The 24,230-nt window shown below is 31.8% G+C and overlaps 2 protein-coding genes across 2 annotated transcripts; both read right to left on the bottom strand.

The window, feature by feature from the left end:
• Window positions 1–727: 727 nt before the first annotated feature.
• Window positions 728–2,267, bottom strand: LOC133682153 (mitogen-activated protein kinase kinase kinase 18-like). Its single transcript, XM_062105417.1, has one exon. The coding sequence runs from the start codon at window positions 1,912–1,914 to the stop codon at window positions 868–870; it is 1,047 nt and encodes a 348-aa protein (XP_061961401.1). The 5' UTR covers window positions 1,915–2,267; the 3' UTR covers window positions 728–867.
• A 10,451-nt stretch (window positions 2,268–12,718) lies between these two features.
• On the bottom strand, window positions 12,719–15,498 carry LOC133681705 (probable WRKY transcription factor 31). Its single transcript, XM_062104813.1, has 5 exons — window positions 14,841–15,498; window positions 14,660–14,758; window positions 14,020–14,544; window positions 13,817–13,930; window positions 12,719–13,564 (listed from the first exon to the last, which is right to left on the bottom strand). The coding sequence occupies exons 1-5, from the start codon at window positions 15,261–15,263 to the stop codon at window positions 12,851–12,853; spliced, it is 1,875 nt and encodes a 624-aa protein (XP_061960797.1). The 5' UTR covers window positions 15,264–15,498; the 3' UTR covers window positions 12,719–12,850.
• Between the last annotated feature and the right edge of the window lie 8,732 nt (window positions 15,499–24,230).

The following is a 24,230-nucleotide window of genomic DNA, read 5'->3' as shown; positions in this document are numbered from 1 at the left end:
GACGGGTTTGTTATAGATTAAAATCATTCAAGATCAAGACCGCTATAATTATAGAATAGAAATGCTTCTCAAATATTTATTTTTTATTCACTTACCAAGCGTTATTACAATTTTTCATATAAATTTTTTTAAAAATTCAACTACTATTTTATAAAAAAATTATTCATTTTAAATAAAAAACTAGAATATCTTAATAATATTAATAGAAAACCTTTTCCACGTGCTTTTCATTCAATTTTAAATTTATTTTTGCTTTAAATTATTTTTGATCGTTTTAATTTGTTGATATTAACAATAAATTTTAAAAAATAAAATATTATTATTATAATATATTTTCAAACAAAAATAATACGTTAAAAAACAACCACCACCTACCACTATCCTAAAACACCTTCAAAATCCGCTATATGGCAGCTTCTTTTGGCCATTAATGCCATGTGAACTCATCAACCCAGAAACAGAAGATAAGATTTGGTTCTGGCATTTGGAAAAAGTCCCAGAATCGGGTTTGACCTCCCAAATTCCACACCGACTTCTTCATGTTCAACAAAACTTGACCGTCGCCAATGAGCTTTGTAGTTTAATTAGACCACTCGTGCACCCATTTTTTCATAAGAAATCGAGGTTCGAACGCCGTCTTTCCCTAGAGTGGTCTAGTTTTCTTTATTTTCCTTACTGTACCAGAAAATAAAATGAAAAATGGAAATGAAACCCGACTGTCCAAGAGTTCGAGAAAAAAAAGAAAATTAATCTTGACATATAAGGTTTTACAAAACTGACTTCCCTGTATGTACAAGAACCTAAAAATCATCAGTAATTCTATTGCTATCTAACAAATTTAACAACTCCTCGCTACCAACCAGCTATTTAATCTTTGTATTCAATGTCATCCGTCACTGTATCACCTTCCTCACAGCCATCCTCCCTGGCCGTGATCCAGTTCTGATCATCACAGTCCCAACTAGGTGCCCCTGAAAGCAGGGACAGCCCTCTGATCCTCTCACCGGCTGAACTTTCACTACCTGAAGGGACCAAGACCAGGCTCTCCAGACTTTCTGATTCATCCAGTGAATTCCAAATCCCTTGATCAAGAATGCTTGTAGGAGAAGTCGAGCTTGGATTAGATTCTTCAATTTGCTTGTTAAATTCTCCAACCAAAAACGGATGCTCAAGAAGTTGGCTAGCGGTCCACCTCTCTTTTGGGTCCCTCCTTAGACACTTGTCCAAGAAATCCCTTGCTTGTTCCGACAGACAACAGGGGAACTCTGGCAAGTGACCCGAATACCCTGCCCGGTAAATGATGGAGACCGGGTCGCTGACGTTATGCCAAGGTGTACCGCCGCTAGCCATTTCAATAATTGTGCATCCTAAAGCCCATATATCGCCAGCAAACCCCTGCTCCTCTCCACGCGCCACCTCCGGTGCCATAAACATTGGCGTGCCAGCGATCGTTCCCTGTTGTTCCACACGCTTTGCACACCCGAAGTCCGCAATCTTGGCACCACTTTGAGCTACTAAAATGTTGCTGCTCTTAATGTCACAATGCACCAAACCGTTCAAGTGTAAGTAATCTAGACCTTGCAAGATTTGATACGTGAAAATCCTGATCAATGATTCGTCGAGCCGACCTCCATCATGAGCATGAATCGCACTGCTAAGCGAGCCGTTGGGCATGTACTCCAAGAAGAGATTGTACATGACTTTGTTGTTCTTTCTAGTAACGTCGCACCCCTTGTAGCTAACTATAAAAGGAGAGATTATAGAAGAGAGGATCTTTTGCTCCCTTTGCAAGAATCCAGACTGAGATAGCTCGACGGACTTCACCGCGAAAACATCACCAGATTGAATGGAGGTGGCGACGGAAACTGTAGCCGTGGAGCCGCGGCCTATGGTGTGCCCTCTAGTCCAGTCCATCTCGCAAAGCTGAGAATTAAATGACACTTTGCCTATGATTTCCCCCCCTTCTTCTTTGAGGGGATCACAAACTAGCAGCGTGCCCTTTATATACAGGAGGTGGATGGATATTTGAAGGGTAGCTTCATAGGTTAGTTGGGACAATCCCTTTAACGAGAAGAGAGCACAACGTGTCAAAATAGTTGCGGGGTTGACAGCTTTGGCCGCCTAGACGGCGATGACTTGGCAAATGGCAAGGGGGGAGGGGGTGGGTTGAACCACCCACAAAATGGTTGAATTTTGGAATCCTTTCGATGTGTTTTGAGTGTATATCCAACTAATCGGTGTGTCCAAGTTGAACTCTATCAAATGGGGGTGTGAAAAGGTACAATTCTATGGATAGTTAAGTTGTGTTTTGTAAGAAGTCAAACGCTTATTTCTAGCTAGAAACTAGACATATGTTTATTTTTGCACTTGAATCATTAGTCAAATAATAATATTCGGCTTCGCCCATCTTTTCTTGACGTGATGTCAAACCTTCCATCTTGTTGACGAGGTTTAACGAAATTAATCATAAAACCCAGAAAAGAAATTTGTAAAATTAAAAACTTTCCATGACTTGAAAATCATGAGGATTACAATATAATGAATGCCTTTCCATGCTTGAAACAAATTAAAAAGATTTTATGAAAATATCAACAAATTAATATCTAGATGATCAAAACTCAATTACCTTTCACCAAATCATGAAAATAATGGTATTTGATGTCAATATTGTGATCATAAAACTGTATTGATCATCCAAATTTATTTTAAGTTAAATATCGAATGCAACTCATAAATTTATTTTAACTTGAAAAGTTTTTTTAAAAAGTTATGTTATATTTTTATTAATTTTCCAACTTGTTTTTATTGAACCTATTAAATTAAATAATTCATCTTAGAATAGTTTCCATGCAATATAATTTAAAACTCGAGTTATATTGATAAAAAACCAAAACCAAGTTAATAAATTTTAAGATAAAACTGCTAGATGGGATTTGATCATATTATTAAAAGAAATTTTTATTATCTTAATACTTTTTAAAGTATAGAAAAAAATAATCAATAGCGTTAAAACGTGCTAGTCCAACTTGAAGTGACGTTGACAAGTGCTAATTAATCATCCACGGGACCTAAATATGGATTTGCAACGTGTTATACTTCTTCTTCGTATTAGTATTTAGCATATAGAAAGAAAAGTAGAAAGTATGCTACTCATCATATCATATGATATGATTATGACATAAGCATATATATAAGCAAGTTTTGGTAATCATATTTCACATTAAAAGTAGGAGGAGGAGGAGGAGGAGGAGGTTAACTAACCAAGCTGGGGCGGGGAGCTGACCAAAAATGCAATGGACACGGCAACTAATATATATTCCGAAAGTGACAGCCATTACCAACAAACTCAGCATTATAGGCAATAATCGTTTGTCATCTCACGCTCTCGCACCCTTAACTGTCCATGCCCACCAGCCGATTCTTGTCAATACTAACTCTGTTAGTTGGACCAACTTAACGGTAGCTAGCTTCTAATCAGTAGATGGATATGGCTTGGGATCCTTGATTTTATGCGTGGCTTCTAAGATATATATATATCATGATCACGCACGAAGATGCTCTTCTCACAAGCAACTCACGAAGAGGCTTTTCTTTTTATTATTATTCTTTTTTTCATGATATATATATATATATATATATATATATATATATATATATAGAGAGAGAGAGAGAGAGAGAGAGAGAGAGAGAGGGGGGGGGGTATTTTTGTGTTGATTTAATATATATTTTTTAGTAAAGGATCCTAAAAATACACCCTCTATATGAGTCTAGTATAGTACTTATAAATTTATTAAATATTAGTTTTAAAATTTAATAAAAGAAGTGTATCTTCTTGACAACCATTTTAATACTTCAAAGCTTGTCTATTCTAATTCAATATGGGCATTAAATAAGCCATGTGTATCTGCAAGATGTTTGCTCAGCACGTGTGTTAAAATTAATGAGAAAACATGTTTTTTTTTTTATTTAAAAACAGGAGCTAGTTTTATATATATTAATGTACTCCTCGAGGATGGTTCCAATTCAATAGCATTAATTGTTTAATGAATCACAACTATATTATTATAGCTCCCGCGTGAGCTAATTAACTAGATATACTTTTAGTGCATGGATAGGTGCACGGTTAATTTTTATTGCATTTATATCCTAACCAAGATTTAAGATACCTAATTGAGTTAGGTGAATTAAAGAAATGAAAATATGTTATATTACCAAGAAAATTTTAATCTAAAATCTTATATTTAAATCATTTACAAATAATAAAGTTTTTGGACAAGTCACCAAAACGTAGAGGCAACTCATACATTTTAGACACACGTTTGTTCCTGTGAGCTCACAATCTCCAATATTAGCCCGTCGTATCTACATTTAGTCATATGGTTAATTAAATCAAACAATGTTAGGTAATATTTATCATTAGTTTTCACACTATGACAAACTAATCAAATATATCGGTCATCAATAATCACTTATACAATTACTGTTCATACAGTAACAGACTAATTAAACAATGATAATAAACAGTAACCATTGTTACCATTAGTTTTCATACAGTGATAGACTAATCAAATATAATAGTCATCAATAACCATTGATGCCATTAGTCTTTATATAGTGGCAAGCTTATCAAATAATATTGGTCATCAGTAACCAATTAACGATGTCATTGGTCTATATACAATGGTAGACTAATCAAGCAATATTGGTTATTAGTAACAATTGATGCCATTAGTCTTTACATAGTGCCCAACTAATCAAACTTTCGTTTAAAACCTCCCATATCAAGTTCTCCACACTTCTTGATAATATACCTAACACATTATTTCATTTCGATCGAATTCTTATTCATCTTAACACCTTACAGATTTCACTAGGTTACCCTACCCTAAAACCTAACATTCTCACCCTATTCCTTACTCAATACCTCCTTGTAATTTAAACTTATACAATTCATCTATTTTGAATACAGACATAAAGCATGATATTGTATTTTTATTATCTATTTTGAATACCCTACACAACTATTATTCTCTGTATACTCACTTCTACAATCAAGTGTAATACTAATCATTTGAAATGCCTAATGGTTTACTACCAAGTGTAAAGTTTCACTCCTGAAATCCAATGTCCATATTACAAATACACAATCTCACTTCATTAGGTATGCACACATTTTTTATTATATAAATCGATACCTTTTTCTTTTCCATTAACATACCTTATCTATACCCTTTAAGTTATAATATTTATCATCATGTTCTGACTTTTCACATTAAACACATATGCAAGTATTGTATTCAAATATCTTATATCACAACCAATGCACTATGTATTTTTCAAAATTCATTAATTTATTCTTTTCACAATATGATTATTTCAATATTCAAAAAATAATCCTACAAGAAATAATAACTACTCAAATGATATTTAAAATTTTCGAGAGTCAAAGTGTTGGATACTTGCCTATTGTCTGAGTATGACCATCGCCTCCTGCTTGTTATCCAATTCCAATGATCTCTCTTGCGTCAACAGGATTTTCAACTTATTATTGTCTTATCAAGACACAAACATAACCCAGACATATCAAAAGAAAACATCCAACACTAGTTTGAACTCGTTTATTTATTCTTAACCCAAAATTACTCGTTTAATTCTTTTATGGTATTTATTCCATATTTCTCATTCAAAAGTTACCCTTATACTTTGAAAGTCATATCTAAGAAAAAACTACACATTTATCATCAATCATCTAACTTTTCTAAAGATTTATGCATGCTAACCCAAAGCTTTTTCTTCTTATGTTCATCTTTCTAAATCTTTACCTAATTTATTCGTCAATATATATCACACATATTTATCTAAAACAACACATTTTATCTCCTAACTTTCACTCTAATCCCAAGGTGTCAAAGTCTAAGACAAGCAAAAATCCCCACCATAATCAAATGCTAGAGTTTCTTTCAATTCTAAATCATCATTAATACATCCACACATACTACTTACTTATAATTAAACAAGCAATTCATGAAATCTCTAGATTTCCAACTTCTTTTCCTTAATGGCCGACACTAATTATATTAGTAACACTATGTTTTCTTTTGATTCTTTGTTAAACTTCATTCCATAGCATTGCAAAATTATATAAAAATCATCTTTTTAACAAGTTTTCATACTCCTTTAATTAGTTCCCCAAAAATTCCTTATTTGATCAAGATTTTCATTAATCAACCATAGTTTTGTTTTTAGAATTTTGCATGTAAGTACAATTCATATCAATCTCAAGAAGTTTTTTACAATACAACCTAACACAATTCTCATGTCAATTTAGAAGAACAATTTAATTTCTTTTTTCCAATGTTGGTCGAAGCACACATAACAAAGCAGTATGATTTTTCTTCTAAATCATCATTAGTACATCATCAAGTATTAATTTAACACAATTAAACATGCACATATAAAAATCCATAAATTTTCCTAATTTCCATCATTGTGGTCGGTTCTTAGTATCTCTTTGATACGAAGTTTTATTTTAATTCCTGCCATAATTTTGCATCCACTACCATTTACCCTAACCCAATTGACCCAAATAACATTCGATTTGCATTTTCCTCAAATCTCTTAAAAAATCTTAACCTAAAATTCATCAGTTTAAGTATCAATTATATTTGTCTTCATATAAGTTTTTATATTTAAGCTTAGAACTTCATACCCGACAATAAAATGAGCTTCGAATGCTAACCAATTGAAAATTTTCTACTCCTATTCCTTTTCCCTCCAACTTGACGTGCCTCTCTCTCTTTTTAGGATTCTCTTTTTCTCTCACTTGACTTCTCTTGATTCTTGTGGTTTATAGGTTCAAGCACTTATATCTCTCTCTTATTATAGCCTTAAACTTTGAATTCTCTCGAGTCTTTGGTGTAAAGATTACAAGAAAGAAAGAAAGTCTCCTCTTTGTTTTCCTTACGGCAAAACCAATTGTTATAAGGAGAAGAGGGAGCTGAAATTTCCAATTTATCCATTTATTTACAAAAAAATGCCATTAATAAGTCTTATGTATCATTTTATGTCCGACTTTTGACATTCTTGTACAACCTTCCTTAAATTTCTAACCTAAAATAGAATAATGTATCAAGAAGCTCATCATAAAATTTCAGCCCGATTTAATAATCGTATTGAGAGTTATGCACGATAGCGTAAAACTAGGGAGTTGGTGATTTTACGCTAAAAAATCCAATTTTTCTTGTTCAATCCTTGCATTGATGGTATTAATCATTTCACTAAATCTTTGGAACCATTTTCTTATTTCAAAACATATTTATTTTGATTTTTTTTTTATTCTTTCATCCATCTAAACTCGCTATTGGTTTCGTCGACGTTACAAATTTGAACCTAAAATTAGTAAATCTCTTTTCAACTTCAATAATACCTTTAAATTTATTTCATGAATAACAATTATATTATCATAACTCTCTTGTGCACTAATTAATGAAATACACCTTTAGATCTTGAATAAGTGCACTGTTAAGTTTTATTGTATTTGTACAGAAATAATAATTTAAGATACCTAATGGGATAAGATTAATTAGTGAAACAAAAATATATTGTATTAATAAGAAAATATTAATAAAATTTAAATCTAAAATCTCGGATTTGGATATTATATGTTTTCTCAAGAGCATGATCAAATCATGTTCTAAATCTAATGATTGCTTAAGAATTCAATGATCTCAATCAGGTGAATCGTGTATGTTTAATTTGAACTTAATGATTTAAATTTAACAAATCTAAGAATTATGTGCATTGAAATGCATGTGAGAAATGTGTCCTCCGGAAATTATGTTTTAAAGTGAGCATGAAAAGATCTTCATTTATCACCAAGTTGTTAATATATATATATATATATATATATATATATATATATATATATATATATATATATATATATATTATTTGTGAATTGAGAGTCTATGACGTGGTATGTACAAATGGAGGTTAAATAAATAAATTGAAGACAACTCTACCTACCGGACCAATGGTAAGAAATGCTCCAAGTCGACACGACTCAGGCTAGCCCAATAAATAAATATATAAGTACACACCGAAATGTAGAGTGGTCCAAATTAAGAGGGCTTCATTCACCGGATTATTTGACAACCTTTCCTGTGACGTAAATAAATGTCTCCCATGAAAAAGTTGTTGCTCTTATTAGCCAGCATTTTAAGAATTTTTTGTTTTTAAAAAAAATTTAAAAGTATAGTTTAACCGATTAAGTTTTAGTTTTGTTTTTTTTAAATTATCAGTTCGGATCTCATAAATTTTAAAATTACTAGAAACTTACATGGTTATTAGCTTTAGAATCATAAAATTAGTCGAAATACATACAAATTAACCCGAACATCCACATTAATAATAATAATAATAATAATAATAAAAGACCTTCTTTGTTGAATATATACAGTAATTTAACTGAACAAGATTTATATTTGCTTTTCAATAGTTATAATTTTAAGTTTTGATCACTAAAGATTTATATAATTATTAATTTCAGAACTTATTAATTTCAGGATTTTATAAAATTATTCAAAACATATATATATATATAAATTCATCTGACTACTCATATTAATAATAAATAAATAACCTCCTTGGTCGCTCTAACGTGCGGTCGGTGGGGATATCACTTGAAACTACTAAAGGTGCCGCCCTTCTCTCCGCCGTACACACTCGAACACGGTTGTTCTCCACGCCAATCCAAAAAATACGCGCAGGGATGCAACAGTCGAACGCGATTATAAGAACGTCTATTATTAAGATTTCTTTAGGATATACTTTAGTTTATAGGACCCCTGCACCCCCGATTGATTTGGCACAGAGAAGAATATGTTTTTATTTTTATTCATTAATAAAAAAATATATTTGAATTAATTTATATATCAATCCTGACTATAATTTTTTCTAGAAGATTTTACTAAATATTAACCTTATATAAATAACTTTATAAATTTTATTAAATATTGACTACAAAATTTAAACATAAAAAGTTAAAAGAGAGAGCATTTATTTTAACCATCTAAGTTCATCTCTTGATAGATTCATAGAACTATAAGTTTGGAAGAATATATTTTATTACTGTTTTTTTTTAACATGCATATAAGTAACTCAAAATAATTTCTAAAAATCAATAAAACTAATTAAAATATAGCATTAGTTTTATATTTTCATCAAATGTTATCATAAATCATATCACTTTTTTTATATATAATTATATATATGTATGCACAAATTATTGAAAAATTAATATTTTTCTCTATAACAAAATTATTAAAATTTGGTTTATGTTTGAAAATGCATTAGGAGGCATGGAGTCAAGTATTTATCGAATAAATATTTAAATGGACACATTGAAGAATCTTATAAGTAACTAGTTTATTGGCTTGCGCAACACCTCAAGTCAGAGCAAAAAACATTTATAGCATAAAAAAACATTTAAATATTGGTGAAGTGTCTTTTAAAAAAATAAATTTTAATTATGGATTAAATGATTTTTTTATCTAATATTGATAAGGAAAGATATCTGATCTACCTGAGTTGACCTGTGAAATTTAAGAGGATAATCTTAAAAAAAAATTAAAAAACTCAATTTTAAATTAATTCAATATTGAAGTACATAATTGATAAAAAAATAGTATTTATTTATAAAAAAAAAAACTAAATGAACTCGGAGTTAACAAACTCATGACGTAAGTTATGTATGTTAGCAGATTCAATAAATTTTTTATCTTAAAAATTAATTTTTATTTAATTATATAACAATAAATCACATGAAAATTATGTTTTATCAAATATTTATTTTAGAAATGCAAAAACCATGATAGGAACATTAGCGCTATGCATAAACTATGCTCTGTGATTCAAGCTCTGTCATTGATTGATCCCATAGTCGTAATTTGACAGAACCGCTTAATTGGCCATAGAATGTGCGTTTAGCTGTGCGATGGCATCTGATTGTTGTTGCCACGATACTCATACAAGTGCCTGAGGTCACAGCCCCGACACATTTAGGACAAAACCCGGAGGTATTCCCTGCTATGCATATGCCGGGGAAAGTGGACTCTGAACCATTCAAGGGCGATGTAAATCCAGAACTGTTACAGAAACCAGAGATCATGTACATGCATGGCAGTATATTTCCTCAAGGTAGGTTGACAGACATTTCAATAGGGAGGACGGAGACAAGAAAAGTTTCGACAGACAAATCAACACTTGCAATTAACTGACTACCTTTAAGCTAATTAAGGTAAAATGAGATGAAATATGAAATTTTTTGAAAGCAATGGCTGGAACATAATAAATATACTACACAAAATTGCCATTCCTGCTCAGGTGACAGTTCAGATAATTTACCACCACTTTCAGATGAGACACTGGGCATGGAGGATAGGCTGCTACATTCAACTGCCGATTCTGCATTTGGACTGGGCAGCCGGCCACAGAGCTGCAATTGCAATCGTTGGCATGAGTTGTCACAAGGCCACATTCCCCCACAGAACTAAAAGAAGATGAAGCAAACTTCCCTCATTCACGTAATTCAGAATGTTATCCAGTCTCATTACGCCTGAGCCGAGGTTTTCCATCCCTACAATCATCATCTCACAGGCAGTACAAGCACGTACGCCAAATCTGTAAAAATAAGCAAATGTCCCCCGAGTCTAGATGATAAGCATACGCAAGAAGCTCTGTATAATTACCGGTTGTTTCAGTGCCAATCAATACGTCTCCCATATCAAACTGTGAGTTAGAGAAAGGTATGCTCAAACAGAGAAACAAGAGATTATGAGTAAGTAGGGATGATTATTTAAGTTTTTGGGTTTGAGGCTGTTTGGTAAAAATAATTTCAAATAATTGTTTTGAGGAATGGAAGTTGTATAAGTTAGAATTCATAACTTAAAAATTAAAAATCTTAACTTTTTATTAAAGTAAAATCTTGACACAATTTTAATCTTTGATATAAATCAAAATTTATTTTTAACCAAGCATATTTATAACTTTTTTATGAGTTAAAAGTTAAAAAAATTAAATCAAAGTTTGAAAATCATACAGAACAGAACCTAACTCTTTATTTTCTCTCATTTTCCTTTTAAATCCACACACACACACACAAAATAAAATCATAAAAATTGAATTTTTAATGGTTAGGCTAATATTAACACTTTTTGAAAATTAAAAGGGTAAAATTGGTATATTTTAAAATAAAGGAGCAGAAGCCAGATATTTATATATATGTAGGGTAGAAAAGAAGTTCATCCAAAATATAAACAAGATTGAAAGCCTAGTTGGTTGTGTTTCTGTGTTTATTTTTGTATTTTAATTTTTGTATTTTAAAAGAAATTATTTATTTTTAAATCGTTTAAATATATTAATATTAAAAATAAATCTTAAAAATAAAAATATTTTAAAAACAATTATATAACATATCTAACTATACCCATACACTTTTGATGGAAACTTGAAAGTGTGAAATGGAAGTAATGGGCCTTTCAGTGGCCCAAATATTAGGCCCTGGACCCGTATAAAGAGCTGCCTCCACCCAACCAGAATGGAACAATGGTCCCATCGACAAGAAGCCAAGTCGTGGCTAATCCCTGGGATTTAGAAAATCCCTCAAAAACAGGTTATTGCAAGGCACGCTGCACACAAGCAGGCTCAGCCACATAATTATAATATATTAAAATAATTGTTTTTTTAAAAAAAAACACGGATCAACTACGGAAAGAAACGATGGCTAACGCATGCACTGATGTGTAAAATCTAAATGGGCTGCTGCTGGCCCATCTATTCTTCTTTTTTGTCATCACATGCATGCATGGACAGTTGTCATGAATGGCAGCTAAGAAAAAAGCAATTAAAAAGGTGATACACGTAGTGATTTTTAAAATATTTTTTTAAAAAAATATATTAAAATAAATTTTTAATTTTTTAGAATTATTTTTAATATTATTATATTCAACAATTCAAAAATAAAAAAATAAAAAAATAACTATTTTTAAAAAACACGATATTAACTGTGTTTCTCAGAAATATTCCGACTAGCCTAGACTATCACAGCACGCTGACATTTCACCAAAATACAAACTAAGAAGCTTTGAAAGTTGAAGATTGATTGGACGTGAATGAACGTAGTTGCTAGAAAGCCTATCAATCCACCCTCCTGCTTGTTTTGCCATCACGTGTGTTCTTGGTACTACGATTGATATTTTAACATATATTAAGATATTTTTTTAGATATTTTTATTCTTCATATTAACTGAGTAAGATTATTAAAAAAATATTAATTTAATATTTTACTTTCAAACTCCTTGTCAAGTGGGGCTACAATGGCGAAGAGACGATTAGTAAGTTCATGTGTGACAAGGAGAGGTCCCTCTCTATTCCCTGCCTTTTCGTGTCAAGCAGATCCTTTTACAGCCACTACGAGACGCTTTTCTTTGCCCTTTCGTGACTGCCATATCTGGACAGGTAACTTCAAGAAAGAATGAATACCTAACCTTATCTCCTCTCTTTCTGGGTTTGGCTTCACTTTGACTAGTAGAGTCCAGAGATTGAAGCAAAACCAGCTCCTTTTGTTTCGGGAACCATATGAAGATAATTTAATATTATTTGAATAATATCTTTTCTCCCTCTCTCTCTCCTTACTTTGTATTGACATACAATTGGAAAATGTTTGAAACAAATTATTATTCAAATAAGAAAGAATACCAAAGCCTGTGCACGATAATATGAAAAAATCGATTGTGTTCGTCCGGTGAAGAAAATTAAATGGAAAGAAGAAGAAGAAGAAGAAGACTTTATTTTAATTGCCAGGAAAACTTGAATTGCTAGTTTTATTGTGCCCATAGCTATTGCTGTTGCTGATAGTTATGTTGCCGTTGCTGTTGCTGGTTGTTGTCTGAGCGTTATTAGTACTATTAACGTTGTTTTGGTGAGCACCACCAATTATTGAGGTAATTGCTGCTGCTAGCGCTGCTGTGAAGTTAGGATCAGCAGCAATGGCAGCAGTTGCTGCGGCCAAACTGTCAGCCAATGGATTTTGCTGGGATGCAGGTTGTGATTGTTGGCCCAATCGATTAGGTTCCATGTCTTGAGACATTTGTAGGCCGGAGAACTTTGATTGATTGTAAAGTGCTTGTCCAAAAATCTGAGGCAGCAATGCAGTAGCTGAAGCATTGGCAGGATCTTGAGGTGCGTTTGGAAATGGGAATTGAAATTGAGTTGGTTGCTTTGGGAGCTGTAGAGGGTTGGGATTTTGGGTTAGGTCCAATGTAACTGTAGGGAATGGGGCTGAAGCTGATATAGTAGCAAGATTAGAGGAGCATGGGAGAAGAGTTCTGGTAAGGAAATTTGAGTCCAATAGTCCATCAGCACTTGACATGGAGCCTGACAACAACATTCTTGCGGCTGATGATGTGGTTGATGCCATTGCCATAGCGGCCGGAGGCAAAGGGTGGTTGTGATTGCCCTCGTATGTAGTTATGAGGATGGTTCGATCTTCTGCACATCTTTGTACCTGTTCAAGCGTCCCAGTTCAGATTAACATATACCAGGAAAAGGAAAATGACCGAGTGATATGAGAATCAAGATTCAATAATCTGATCAAAGTCTTAGATCAAAACAACAACTTTTGTAATTTAGTGGCAGTGTTTTTCCAAAATTGCCTAATCAAACTCTTCTAGCTTCTATATATGCAGCAGAAATCCTCTGAAAAATAAAAACACAACATTATACCGAATATAATTAAGGAAAACAACAGGAAACATGCCTGTTTTCGAACTGGGCAACCAGCGGCCATGGTGCACCGATAATAAGCTCGAGGACATGGATTTCCTTTTGCCAGCTTCTGTCCATACTTCCGCCATTGACATCCATCCGATATCTAAACAAACCACAAGTTTCCATTGAATTAAACAAAATCCAATCAAAATTCAACAAATATTGCAACTAATTGAATCAAATCGGCTGTACCATGGCATCCTCAGATCTAGCTCGAACAGACACACGGGCCTTCCTTATTGTAGCCTCCGTTTGATCAATAGTTTTCGCCGAGTTAAGTCTAGCAACCTTATTAGAGGCCCAGCCTTGACCTGGGCTATCCTCTCTATGATCAGCTCCCCTAGCAAACCCCTTCTTATCTTGATCAAACACTAGTGCCCCATCTTCATTATTATTCTCTACATTATTTCCAGGTGATCTCGATCGATCACGGCTCCTTCCTCCTTCTGATGTAGATAGAGAAAGGTCATCGGTGTCACCAGCAGCAGCAGCAGCAGCAGCAACTAGACCAAGATCCATAAACTGCCTTGGAACCATCCCATTATTTTTATTTTTGCCATCATGTTTTTCATTCTTGTGATGAGACTTTTGGTCCTGCGTAAGTGTTACTAAATGCATCTGCAATGCATTGTAATTACTAGTAACCTGATTTAACATGTCTTTCAACCGTAGATTCTCCACTTTCATTCGTTCTACCTCAGCTTGGAGAACTGCTAGCTGCAAATATCAACAACACAGTAACATTCAACACCAGAAATACCCAAAAAAGAAAATTCAAAGCTTTTCATGTATAAAGTTTCATTTTTTACATCATTTAATGGGGTTGGCTTACCTCACTCTTAGCTCTTTTATCTTCCATGTTCGACGATATCCCATCATCCACCATCGACTGGTCACTGCTAGTATTAGTAGTAAGAAGATTCAAACCTGTCTGTATAACCCAAGATAAATGCAGTTAGAGGGGGCAAAAAGAGAAAACGTTAAAGACATAAACTCTGGTACAAGTAACGTACGTTGACGTTTAGCTCCAATCCAGTAGGACTTCCAGAGTCTTTCAAATCATCAGTGCTATTGTTGGTGATGGGATAACCATCATCATGTTTCTTGCGAGCAAAAAAGTCCATCTCGTCGATGACCGTCCGTCGTCTATTATCAGATGGCAAAGAGGAATCATCATCATCATCATCTTCATCATCATCACGGGCGTCATTGGTGTTTATAAGTTTGACAGGGAATTGGATAGTAGTAGGAGGAGACCTAGCAGATGTGGCATCCATGGTTTGTCTACCAGTAGTAGCAAGTTGTTTCCACTTGGGATTCACGATGTTCTCTTGATCAGGGAAAGAATTGAGCACAGTTGGGTTGTGTAGAAAGAAGGCACTAGTAGTGCTTATTAGATCTGAATCAATGGAGAGCACACCCCTTCCTTTGGCCATAAATCAAGAGAGAGAATGCCCTGGAGAGAAAGAGGAGGGTGTGTAAGTCTCTAAACGCTGCAATGGACTCGGCAATAAAAGGGGGGGAGTTAGAGACTTTAGAAGAAGACCGAATACAAGTGTTCAGTAGCAGTTAAGTGTGTGGTTCTTGTGTTAAATGTTTGCCTTTTAGATTTGGATCTTGGCAAGTATAAAATCCATCTGTGTTAAATTTTCATACGAATTGATATGCATGCACCTTCATTCTTCGTAGCTTTTAATCATAATTTAATATTTATAAATCTTATCTTATCGAATGTGTGATTTATATGAAACTCTTATATATTTTGTTTGTATATGCAATATTGCAATCAAGTTGTTGGTTGTGGAATAATCAGGAAAATAATAAATGAAGAATACTAAATTTAAATAATAATAAAAAAGAATGGTGATAAAAGGGTTCACAGTCGAAACTGAAGTTATTTTTGTTTCTGGATTTTAAAAGTGTTTTTTAAAAATTTTAAATTTTTTTATTTTTTATTTCAAATTAATATTTTTTTGGTATTTTTAGATCATTTTAATACGTTGATGTCAAAAATAATTTTTTTAAAAAAATATATTATTTTAATATATTTTTAAATGAAAAGTATATTGAAAAACATCCGCAATCACACTTTCAAACACATTAGAAGTTGGTAAAGTAAATAAAATCAAAAGATATATTTTATATGCATGTTTTATATGTAGTCTTTAATTTCACTAATATTAATTAATATTGATATTCATGGACCGCAAGAAATAACTTCTATTTCGCAAGTTTTATTCTAGGTGCAAGGATTGTATTTACTATGTATAAATACCCTGTATCTCCAAAAGAAAAAAAGAAAAGAAAAGAAAAATATGTTGTTATTTATGATATGTCACATGTTTTGGTGGTGACGAGAGGAGGAAAGGGTAGGGTCATATGAGATTTGCCCACACCAGATAATAACCTCCCCTCGAGCGGTGAAGTCATGGCTTTGGTCAGAGAGACAAGTGTCAGTGGGACCATCTGAAAGCGGGACCCACGTGACTAAAATGTGGGACCAGTGGAAGAAAAGTTCTCTCTATTTTCTTTTCTTTTTTCGATTTGGAGCGCTTTTTTTTTTTTTTTTATCTTGTGTTTTTCTTTTAGGGTTTCGTCAAAGGCGTGGGACTTTAGAGTTTAGAAGAGGAGATTGACGCGTTCCAAGAATTCACCGCCCCTATTGGCCCGGCGCCTCTTGCTCCTGTGAAAAAGGGTTGCCTTAGTCAACAATTTATCACTGGGAATGGATCGGTTCGAACCGGCCATTGATCCACCGGGTTGACCACGTCTTCCTCCAATAGACCGAATCCCTTATACTTTATGCTATAGACTGTCCATACATTATTAAATATTGACTGACTCCACCTAGTAGTAATAATAATAAAACCCACATCTTAATTTGGATTGCTGACCAGAAAACACTTGCATTAGCATGTCCAAAAAAAGGGTCCATTTTATAAATTTTTTTTATATATAACTTGAGGTGTCTGGATCATCTTACACATACCACGATTAATTTTAAATTTATTGAATATTTTACAAGTCTAGTAAACAAATAAAACATCATAAGAGTGATAGACATACATTCAAAGATACAAACCTAAAATGCAGAGATAGAAAAATGGAAAATTCCTAACCAGGATTGCTAGGGAACGAACTTTTTGCGCATTTTATAATTAATAAGACTGCTAGTAATTTGGACTTTGCCACAGGAATAAACAGTGGAAATAAAGAGCCAGTGAAGTGGGCTGCATTATTTGACGAGAGAGTCAAAAAAGAGGAATTGGGAATTTGGAATTCGGAATTCGGAATTCGGAATTCTTCACCCTGCAAGCGTTGAACTCCCTGCTGTTCATTCTCTTCTCTCCTGTTTTTATTATGGATTTACTGTTTAAGATTTTGGTCCTCGGTCTTCTTCTTTTCTCGCGCATCTGTATTTTTTTATTATCAAATTCAATGGCAATTAAATTATATTTATTGATTAAGAACAAAATTAAAAGATATGGAACCAAAGTAAGAGTGACATTATAAATAGATGAAGGCTTCAAAGTTCATATAAAATATTTAATTTAGTCCTCGCACTATAAAAATTATAAATATTTGGCCCTTCAATATTTTTTTAATTTAATTTTGATATAAAAATTTATTTTTGTTATATTTTATCACAATTCTCATGATAATTTCTCATCTAAAAATACAATTTGATACCGGCAAGAAGTTTAAATTAACAAAACATCTCAGTTACATCATGAATTAGAAATTAAAAGAAAGAAGCCAATATAATATCAGATTGACTACTAGGCATAAAAGAAAATCGACCACACAACCACCACCGACTATTCAATTCAACATTGGGTATTATTCAACATTGGAATCAAATCATATTTTCAAGGATTTTCTCATTAAAACATTTTTAAAACGATAGAAATGCTTTTTTTTGTTCTAAAATTTAAAAAGAAAGGAAAAGCCTCTTTTATTTGTATTTAAATATTTTTTTTATTTTCAGTTCTAATTTATCAATCTAAGCTACACTATATCAGCATAGTTTATTCTTCAACAAGTATACATCGCCAAGCAAGGAATAAAAAGAGACAACATTTTGACATCTTCTGCATTCAAAATAAATTAATAAATCTCATTCTTGTAACTCAATAAAGTCATAAACCTCACTGGTAAATGAAATTATTTGTTATTAGTATGTGATTTTATGGAGTATCATTAGTTTAGTAACAACAACAAAAACAATGCCAGAGAAAGAACTAGGTTTTTATTCTCACAAACTTTCCTCTACTTCTCAGGTAATCCTGAAGAAGATGACGATCTGGCCTCTGGGTATAGTGTGTGGGAGGTTGGGACTTAGGAGTGCTATGAGAGTGGGCGGCAGCTATGAACAGGAGCTAGGGTTAGATTAGCATATTGTTTCTATTTCTAGTACCCCTACTGGATTAGTTTGGATGGTGTTTTTTTTTCAATCCTATAGAACCAAAACTTAATCATAAATTTTTTAAAATTTTTTAATCAATTTTTTTTATGATTTAATTTTTTTAATTATTTATTTTTTTGTTTAATCAATTTTTCATTTTTTGTTTTGCTCACCTTTAGTGTGGATCCTAACAAAATGGGTCAGACAGCTGGTTGGCTCACCAAGCCCAACAACGAATGACCTTTTTTTTTAATTTTGTTTTAATTAATGCTTTTTTTTATGTTTTTTTTAAAATATTTTTTTATTTTTAAACTAATACTCATTCTCTTTTTATTTCGTTTATATATCCTTTTTTAAATGACGATTATTTTTTAGTTATTTTATATTTATTTAATTTTTAAAGAGATTTTTCTGATTCATCTTTATTTTTTTTATTTTTTATATAGATAAATTTTATTTTTTAAAATAACAAGTTTTTATTTTCATATAATATTTCTAATATGTATAGGTTTGCATAATATTTTTTTTCATTTTATTTTATTCAATCAATTTAATGTGCTTGTGTTTCTACTATCATTTGATTGAATAAAAAAATTATTTTAATGAACAGATTTAGCAAACACAACCGGGTAAATATCTCTTCTTGCGAGATTAAATATCTTGATTTACACTTGTCTCTTAACTTTTTAAAATTTAATTTTAGTTATTATTTATGATTTTTCTTTTTATTTATAACACACATAGTTCTCAATTTATTTGATTGTATGTATGCCTAATTTTTTTTATTTTTACTTTTAATTTTTTAATTATAAAAATAAATTGAAAAAATATGTGTAAATAATTTTTTTTATCAAAAAAAAAAATTTTTTTGACCCCCGCTTATAGTTTATGTTATTTCTAGCTCCCAAAGCCCATCTCTTTTTCTAGTTACGTCCATACGCGGTCTCTCCCTAGACGTGAGTCGGGTGACATGGCATGAATCCCTAATAGCCATAGAAATCAAGAAATGGCAGCTTCTTTCCTTTATTAGGGTTCTTGTCTCATTTAATGTGTGTTAGGTAATTAATTAAAACAAACAGAGATGAGGATTGAGGAGTCAACTACTATGATTGTGATGCATGGTTTTTTTCAAAATCAAACACTTTCATTTTGAACTCTTTTAAGCCCAAAAGAACAAATCAAAGACAAGATGAATTAGTTTAGTTAATTTACACGTGACCGACAAGTCCTCACTTGTTTTCTTTGAACATCATATTAATTATCATGACTTTCTGTTAATGATGATTTATGTTCATGAATCTGTCTGCCTGTTTCGTGTTTGGACGTGGAAGAAGGTTGTGGAGAGGGAAGGGGGCAAGAATTTGATACAGACAGCTCGATCGGGTCCAAAGAAAAAGGTGCGAGCTTCTGCATATGCATGCATGAGTGAAGTCCAAAATAATCAAATTATTAAATAAATATTATACAGTGAAAAGGATGTGAGGAAAGATTCATGAAGTAGTAACGTTCAGAGCATGAACATTAACAGGACTAATTAAAACGTGATTCAATTTATTGGGTATAATTTCAATCCACAAGAAACCTACCTGCTGTGATTCATAGTGCTTAATTAACGGGACTAATTAAAACGTGATTCAACTATTTAATTGTTGTCCTAGTGATAAAAGCTTGAAACTAAGAAATTTGTTTTTTCTGTGGTTCCAGTTTCGAGCTCTGTGGTTACTCATATGATGGCCACTGGAGACTTACATGGTCGTTAACTTCAGGGCTCGTGGGATTAGTCGAGATACGTGCAAGCTGATCTGAACACCCATGTTAAAAAAAAAACATGATTCAATTTAGTGGGTATAATTTCAATCCAAAAGAAACCTACCTGCTGTGATAAGTTTTGATTTCACTTAGTTCCTTCTAGTTCAGAGTGCTTAATTAGGCTAAGTTAACGTATAAGCTAGCTAGAAGATCGATATTCTTAAATATTAATCTGAAAAAAAATTAAATGGACCGGTAAGATATCCTTTTCTCTATTCTATATTTATAGTCATCAGAGGTATATGTCGTGGGTTCTAAAAAGTTGGTGTGTTTCATGCGTATAAAAACACCTATGAAACACAAGGCAAAAGGTTTTGAACTTCCACCTCATTCAATATGCATATAAACCTTTTTTTACATTGGATTGACTATATTACAGGTTGACCTGAGTTTTTTATTGAGTTAGGTCGCATTAATATTTTCTATATTATTTTTTAAACTAGAACCAGTTTAGGTATCGAGTAGGCCAAATCCTAGGGACAGTTAAGTCTTTGTCGACACATTAGACAGATGTAAGTTCATAACTAAAGTTGTTATATTATTATTACTTTCAACACTCAATATAAATTCAAGTAAAAATAATACTATCTAATTAGTTTTTTAAATATGTAAGTTTAATAGTAATATATATTAAGGGTAGGATAAACATTTCATATATTAAAACTTGGCTTTTAAAAATGCAATATGTAAAAAGATAAATAAGAAATCAACTAATAGACTAGATAAACAATTAGATATTATATTTTGATATGACAAATAAAAATGAAAAAAAAAACATAAGCAAATGAAAAAACGAGTTTTAGTTTTAAGATTATTGGTGATATTTTAGTGGTAGCAATGATTCAGTGTAGATTACATGCAATTTTATAAGAAGGTAAGATAGCATAAACTTACAAAAGAGTTAAAAAAAAAAAACAAAAACCTTGTATGCATACCAAGTAAATAAAAGAATATTTAAAGTTGTATTTGAATAAACAAAGATCTCATGCATACTAACATATAGCAATGAAAAGCCAAGTCCTTTTTTTATTATTTCAAACTTAGTTTTTTATTTTCAATTTTATCCTTCAACATTAAGTTTAATGGGTACTAAACTTCATAATTTGTTTCAGTTTGCTTTCTATGGAGTTTCTCGGTCTCATAACCTGAGTTGACTCGAGTTATTTTTTTGTCATTTTTTTAATTAATTATTTCTTGACTTCATCCTTTAACTCTAAGTTGTTTGAGAATTGAGCTTCATCATAGTTTTTTTTGTTTATTTACTTTAAATGGGGTTTTCATGTTCCCATCACTCGACGACCGAGTTTTGCGAGTTAATCATGTTGACTCGGGTATTTTTTTGTTCTTTTTTCATTGATTTTTTTTCAATTTCATCCTTCAACATTGTGTTGATTGCGAATTAAACTTTAAAATATTTTTTAATTTTCTTTCTATGGAGTTATCTCGATGTCTTGACTCAGGTTTGATAGGTTAGCCCGAGTTGATTAGGATTGTTTTTTAATTTTTTTTTAATTTTTCTATTTGATGCTTTAATATTAAATTAACTAAAAATAAAACTTTATATTTTTTTTTAATTTCTTAATAGAGTTATTACATTGTTATAACTTATTCCAATAAGAATAGGTGGGTTTGGAGATAGGACTTAGAAAATGTTGCTCGTGCTGATGATTTTAACAAATGGGGCACACATTTTGCATGACGTCCATGCTCACGCTTCATCTTGTCCCTTTCATGAATTACTTTTTTAATTCCTTTGGTCATCCTTTTGAAAAATCACACACATTGTTTTATGTATCTTACCAAAATGAATATACTTTATTTATTAGGAGTCCAATCCAAATAAATCTCTGTAGAAATTTTAATGAAAATTTTAAATTGCATGTGTATATCTCTCCTATACAATTTTTATTTTTACTTCAAACTATAAAATATTTAATTATTATTTATAAATAAATATATAGGGAAAATTATATTTATATAAGAAATGTGAATTTATTTTTCAAAATAAAAAAATGTTTTAACTATAATTCTTGCTATTTATTTTAATCTTATGTGTAAGAATTTATTTTTTAGTTTAATGTGGGTGTGCGGGCCAGTTTGTGTGCACCTCGATTAATTCCACGGGCCCTGAAGTTAACAACCATGTAAGCCTCCAGTGGTCATCATATGAGCAATCACAGAGCTCGAATCTAAGACCACAGAAGGAGCAAACTTTTTGGTCCTAAACTCTTACCACTGACCACCATCTAAATAGTTTATGTGTATGATTTTAATTGGATGGGATGTACAAGTCAGCAATATCGATACAACACATTTGCTATCATTTTACTTTATGTGCATTTTGTTTCCCACATATGTCTCTATAATTTCAAATATCTTTGCAATATCATTTTTGTTTTGAAAAGAATATATATATATATATATATATAATCTTTTGGTCATTAATTATTTATTTACTTCATCCTTCATGTTAATAACATGGTTCATGTCTTGGAGTCTGTTTTGGTTTCCATGCTCTCGCGTGCACGACGTCGTGTTGTTGGATATTTCAGTGTCAGATTAAACACCAATTTTATGTTGTTTTCAAAATGAAAATTGAAACATCAAGGACCAAAAATTATATTAAAAAACCTTTCCCACTTACATTGTTCGAAGAATCAAAAGACATGGGAAAGTTCAATTTGGTCCCTTAAGTTTCATACACTTGCGCATATATATATGATCCTTTATTACTTTTACATTTCAATCATGAAACTTCATTTATTTTGTATTTCATTCCCTAATTGTTTCTAAAAGAAGAAGAAAAAGTCACTTGAAAAAGAAGAAAATAACTCTAGATTGACAATAGGCCACCAATAACAATTATTGTTATTTAATTTGATTTTAAGTTTTTAGTTGATTAAAATATATTTTATGGTTAGAAATGATATTTTAAAGGTTCGTTTGAATATTTTTCTATCTAAGAAAATGTTAAAATTTAGATTTTTTTTATCAATCCATAATTAACACTTTTCATCATCTTTCAGAAGATTAAATAAAACTCTTCAGTTTGAAAACACAAAATCATGATAATTAAATATTAACAATAACAACCAAAGAAGACGTCACTGGATATGAGCTGTGCAGACCATTGAACTTGGAACTAAAATTTAAATGATGCCCTAGCTAGATCAGAGTAATTGATCTGCCTGAGATGACAAAGATGCTTTTCACACATTTAATCTCATGTTCTAAACGAGGAACCAACCTTCAAGCTTCAACACTCCTTCTGTTTTAATAATAATAAAAAAAAATTATTGAGAAATTAAAAGAAATAAATTATATTGTATAGTATGCCGTATTTTAAGAAAGGGGAGTCAACAATAATGAATGATCCTTTCGTTGTCAAAGTTCAAACTGGTTTCCTTGAAGATTCAAACGAAAGCTACTGATCAGATGAGCATGTAATAATTTAAGAACATTAAAGAAGAAAGTATGAAAATAAAATGAAAAACATGTTTCCCAATTTAGCAGAAATCTTTGTTGTTCTCACAGTTCTTCTTTGGTTACAAAACAAGAACAAGAAGGAGAAGGAAACCTAAACCTAGTAGCCATTGTCCCTCGTCTCCCTCCTTTTCTTCATCGTTCAAAATGATGGAGGCATGCCTGACCGCCAGAGATAAATCGAGGGCGTCCATAGAGGCACCGGCAAGCCAGCAGCCTCTTGATCAAGAGTAATATATAAATAACCGAGGGGGTCTAATAGTAATAACTTGGAATTAAGAGGTTTGTTTTCTATGTGATTTCAGGTTCGAACAATGTGATTGCTCATATGATGATGACCACTGGAGGCTTATATGTTCGTTAACTTTAGGACCCGTAAGATTAGTCGAGGTGCGTGTAAACTGGCTCGGATACCCACATTAATCTAAAAAAAAAAGTAATATATAAATGCTTTCAATCTTTGTTTTTTGAGCCAACTATAAATTAATCTCTCTAGTTTTATAAAGAGTAAATTAAATAGTCTCTAGCTCTAGTTTTAAGAATTAATTAACTGGTCCATTAACACGTTAAACATAATTAATCTGATATTAATTATTTCTAAGAATATCCATTGCTGGAGTCACCTACTTGTTTGTTATTTTATTTAAAAGAACCCAAAAAATAAAAATAAAAGCGTCGGCAACTCCTTTTCACGGGGATATTGTGT

Source organism: Populus nigra, chromosome 2 (assembly GCF_951802175.1).
Source record: "Populus nigra chromosome 2, ddPopNigr1.1, whole genome shotgun sequence".
NCBI lineage: Eukaryota > Viridiplantae > Streptophyta > Magnoliopsida > Malpighiales > Salicaceae > Populus > Populus nigra.
Note: the sequence above shows the minus strand (reverse complement) of the source record. Positions and strands in the feature narration are given on the sequence as shown.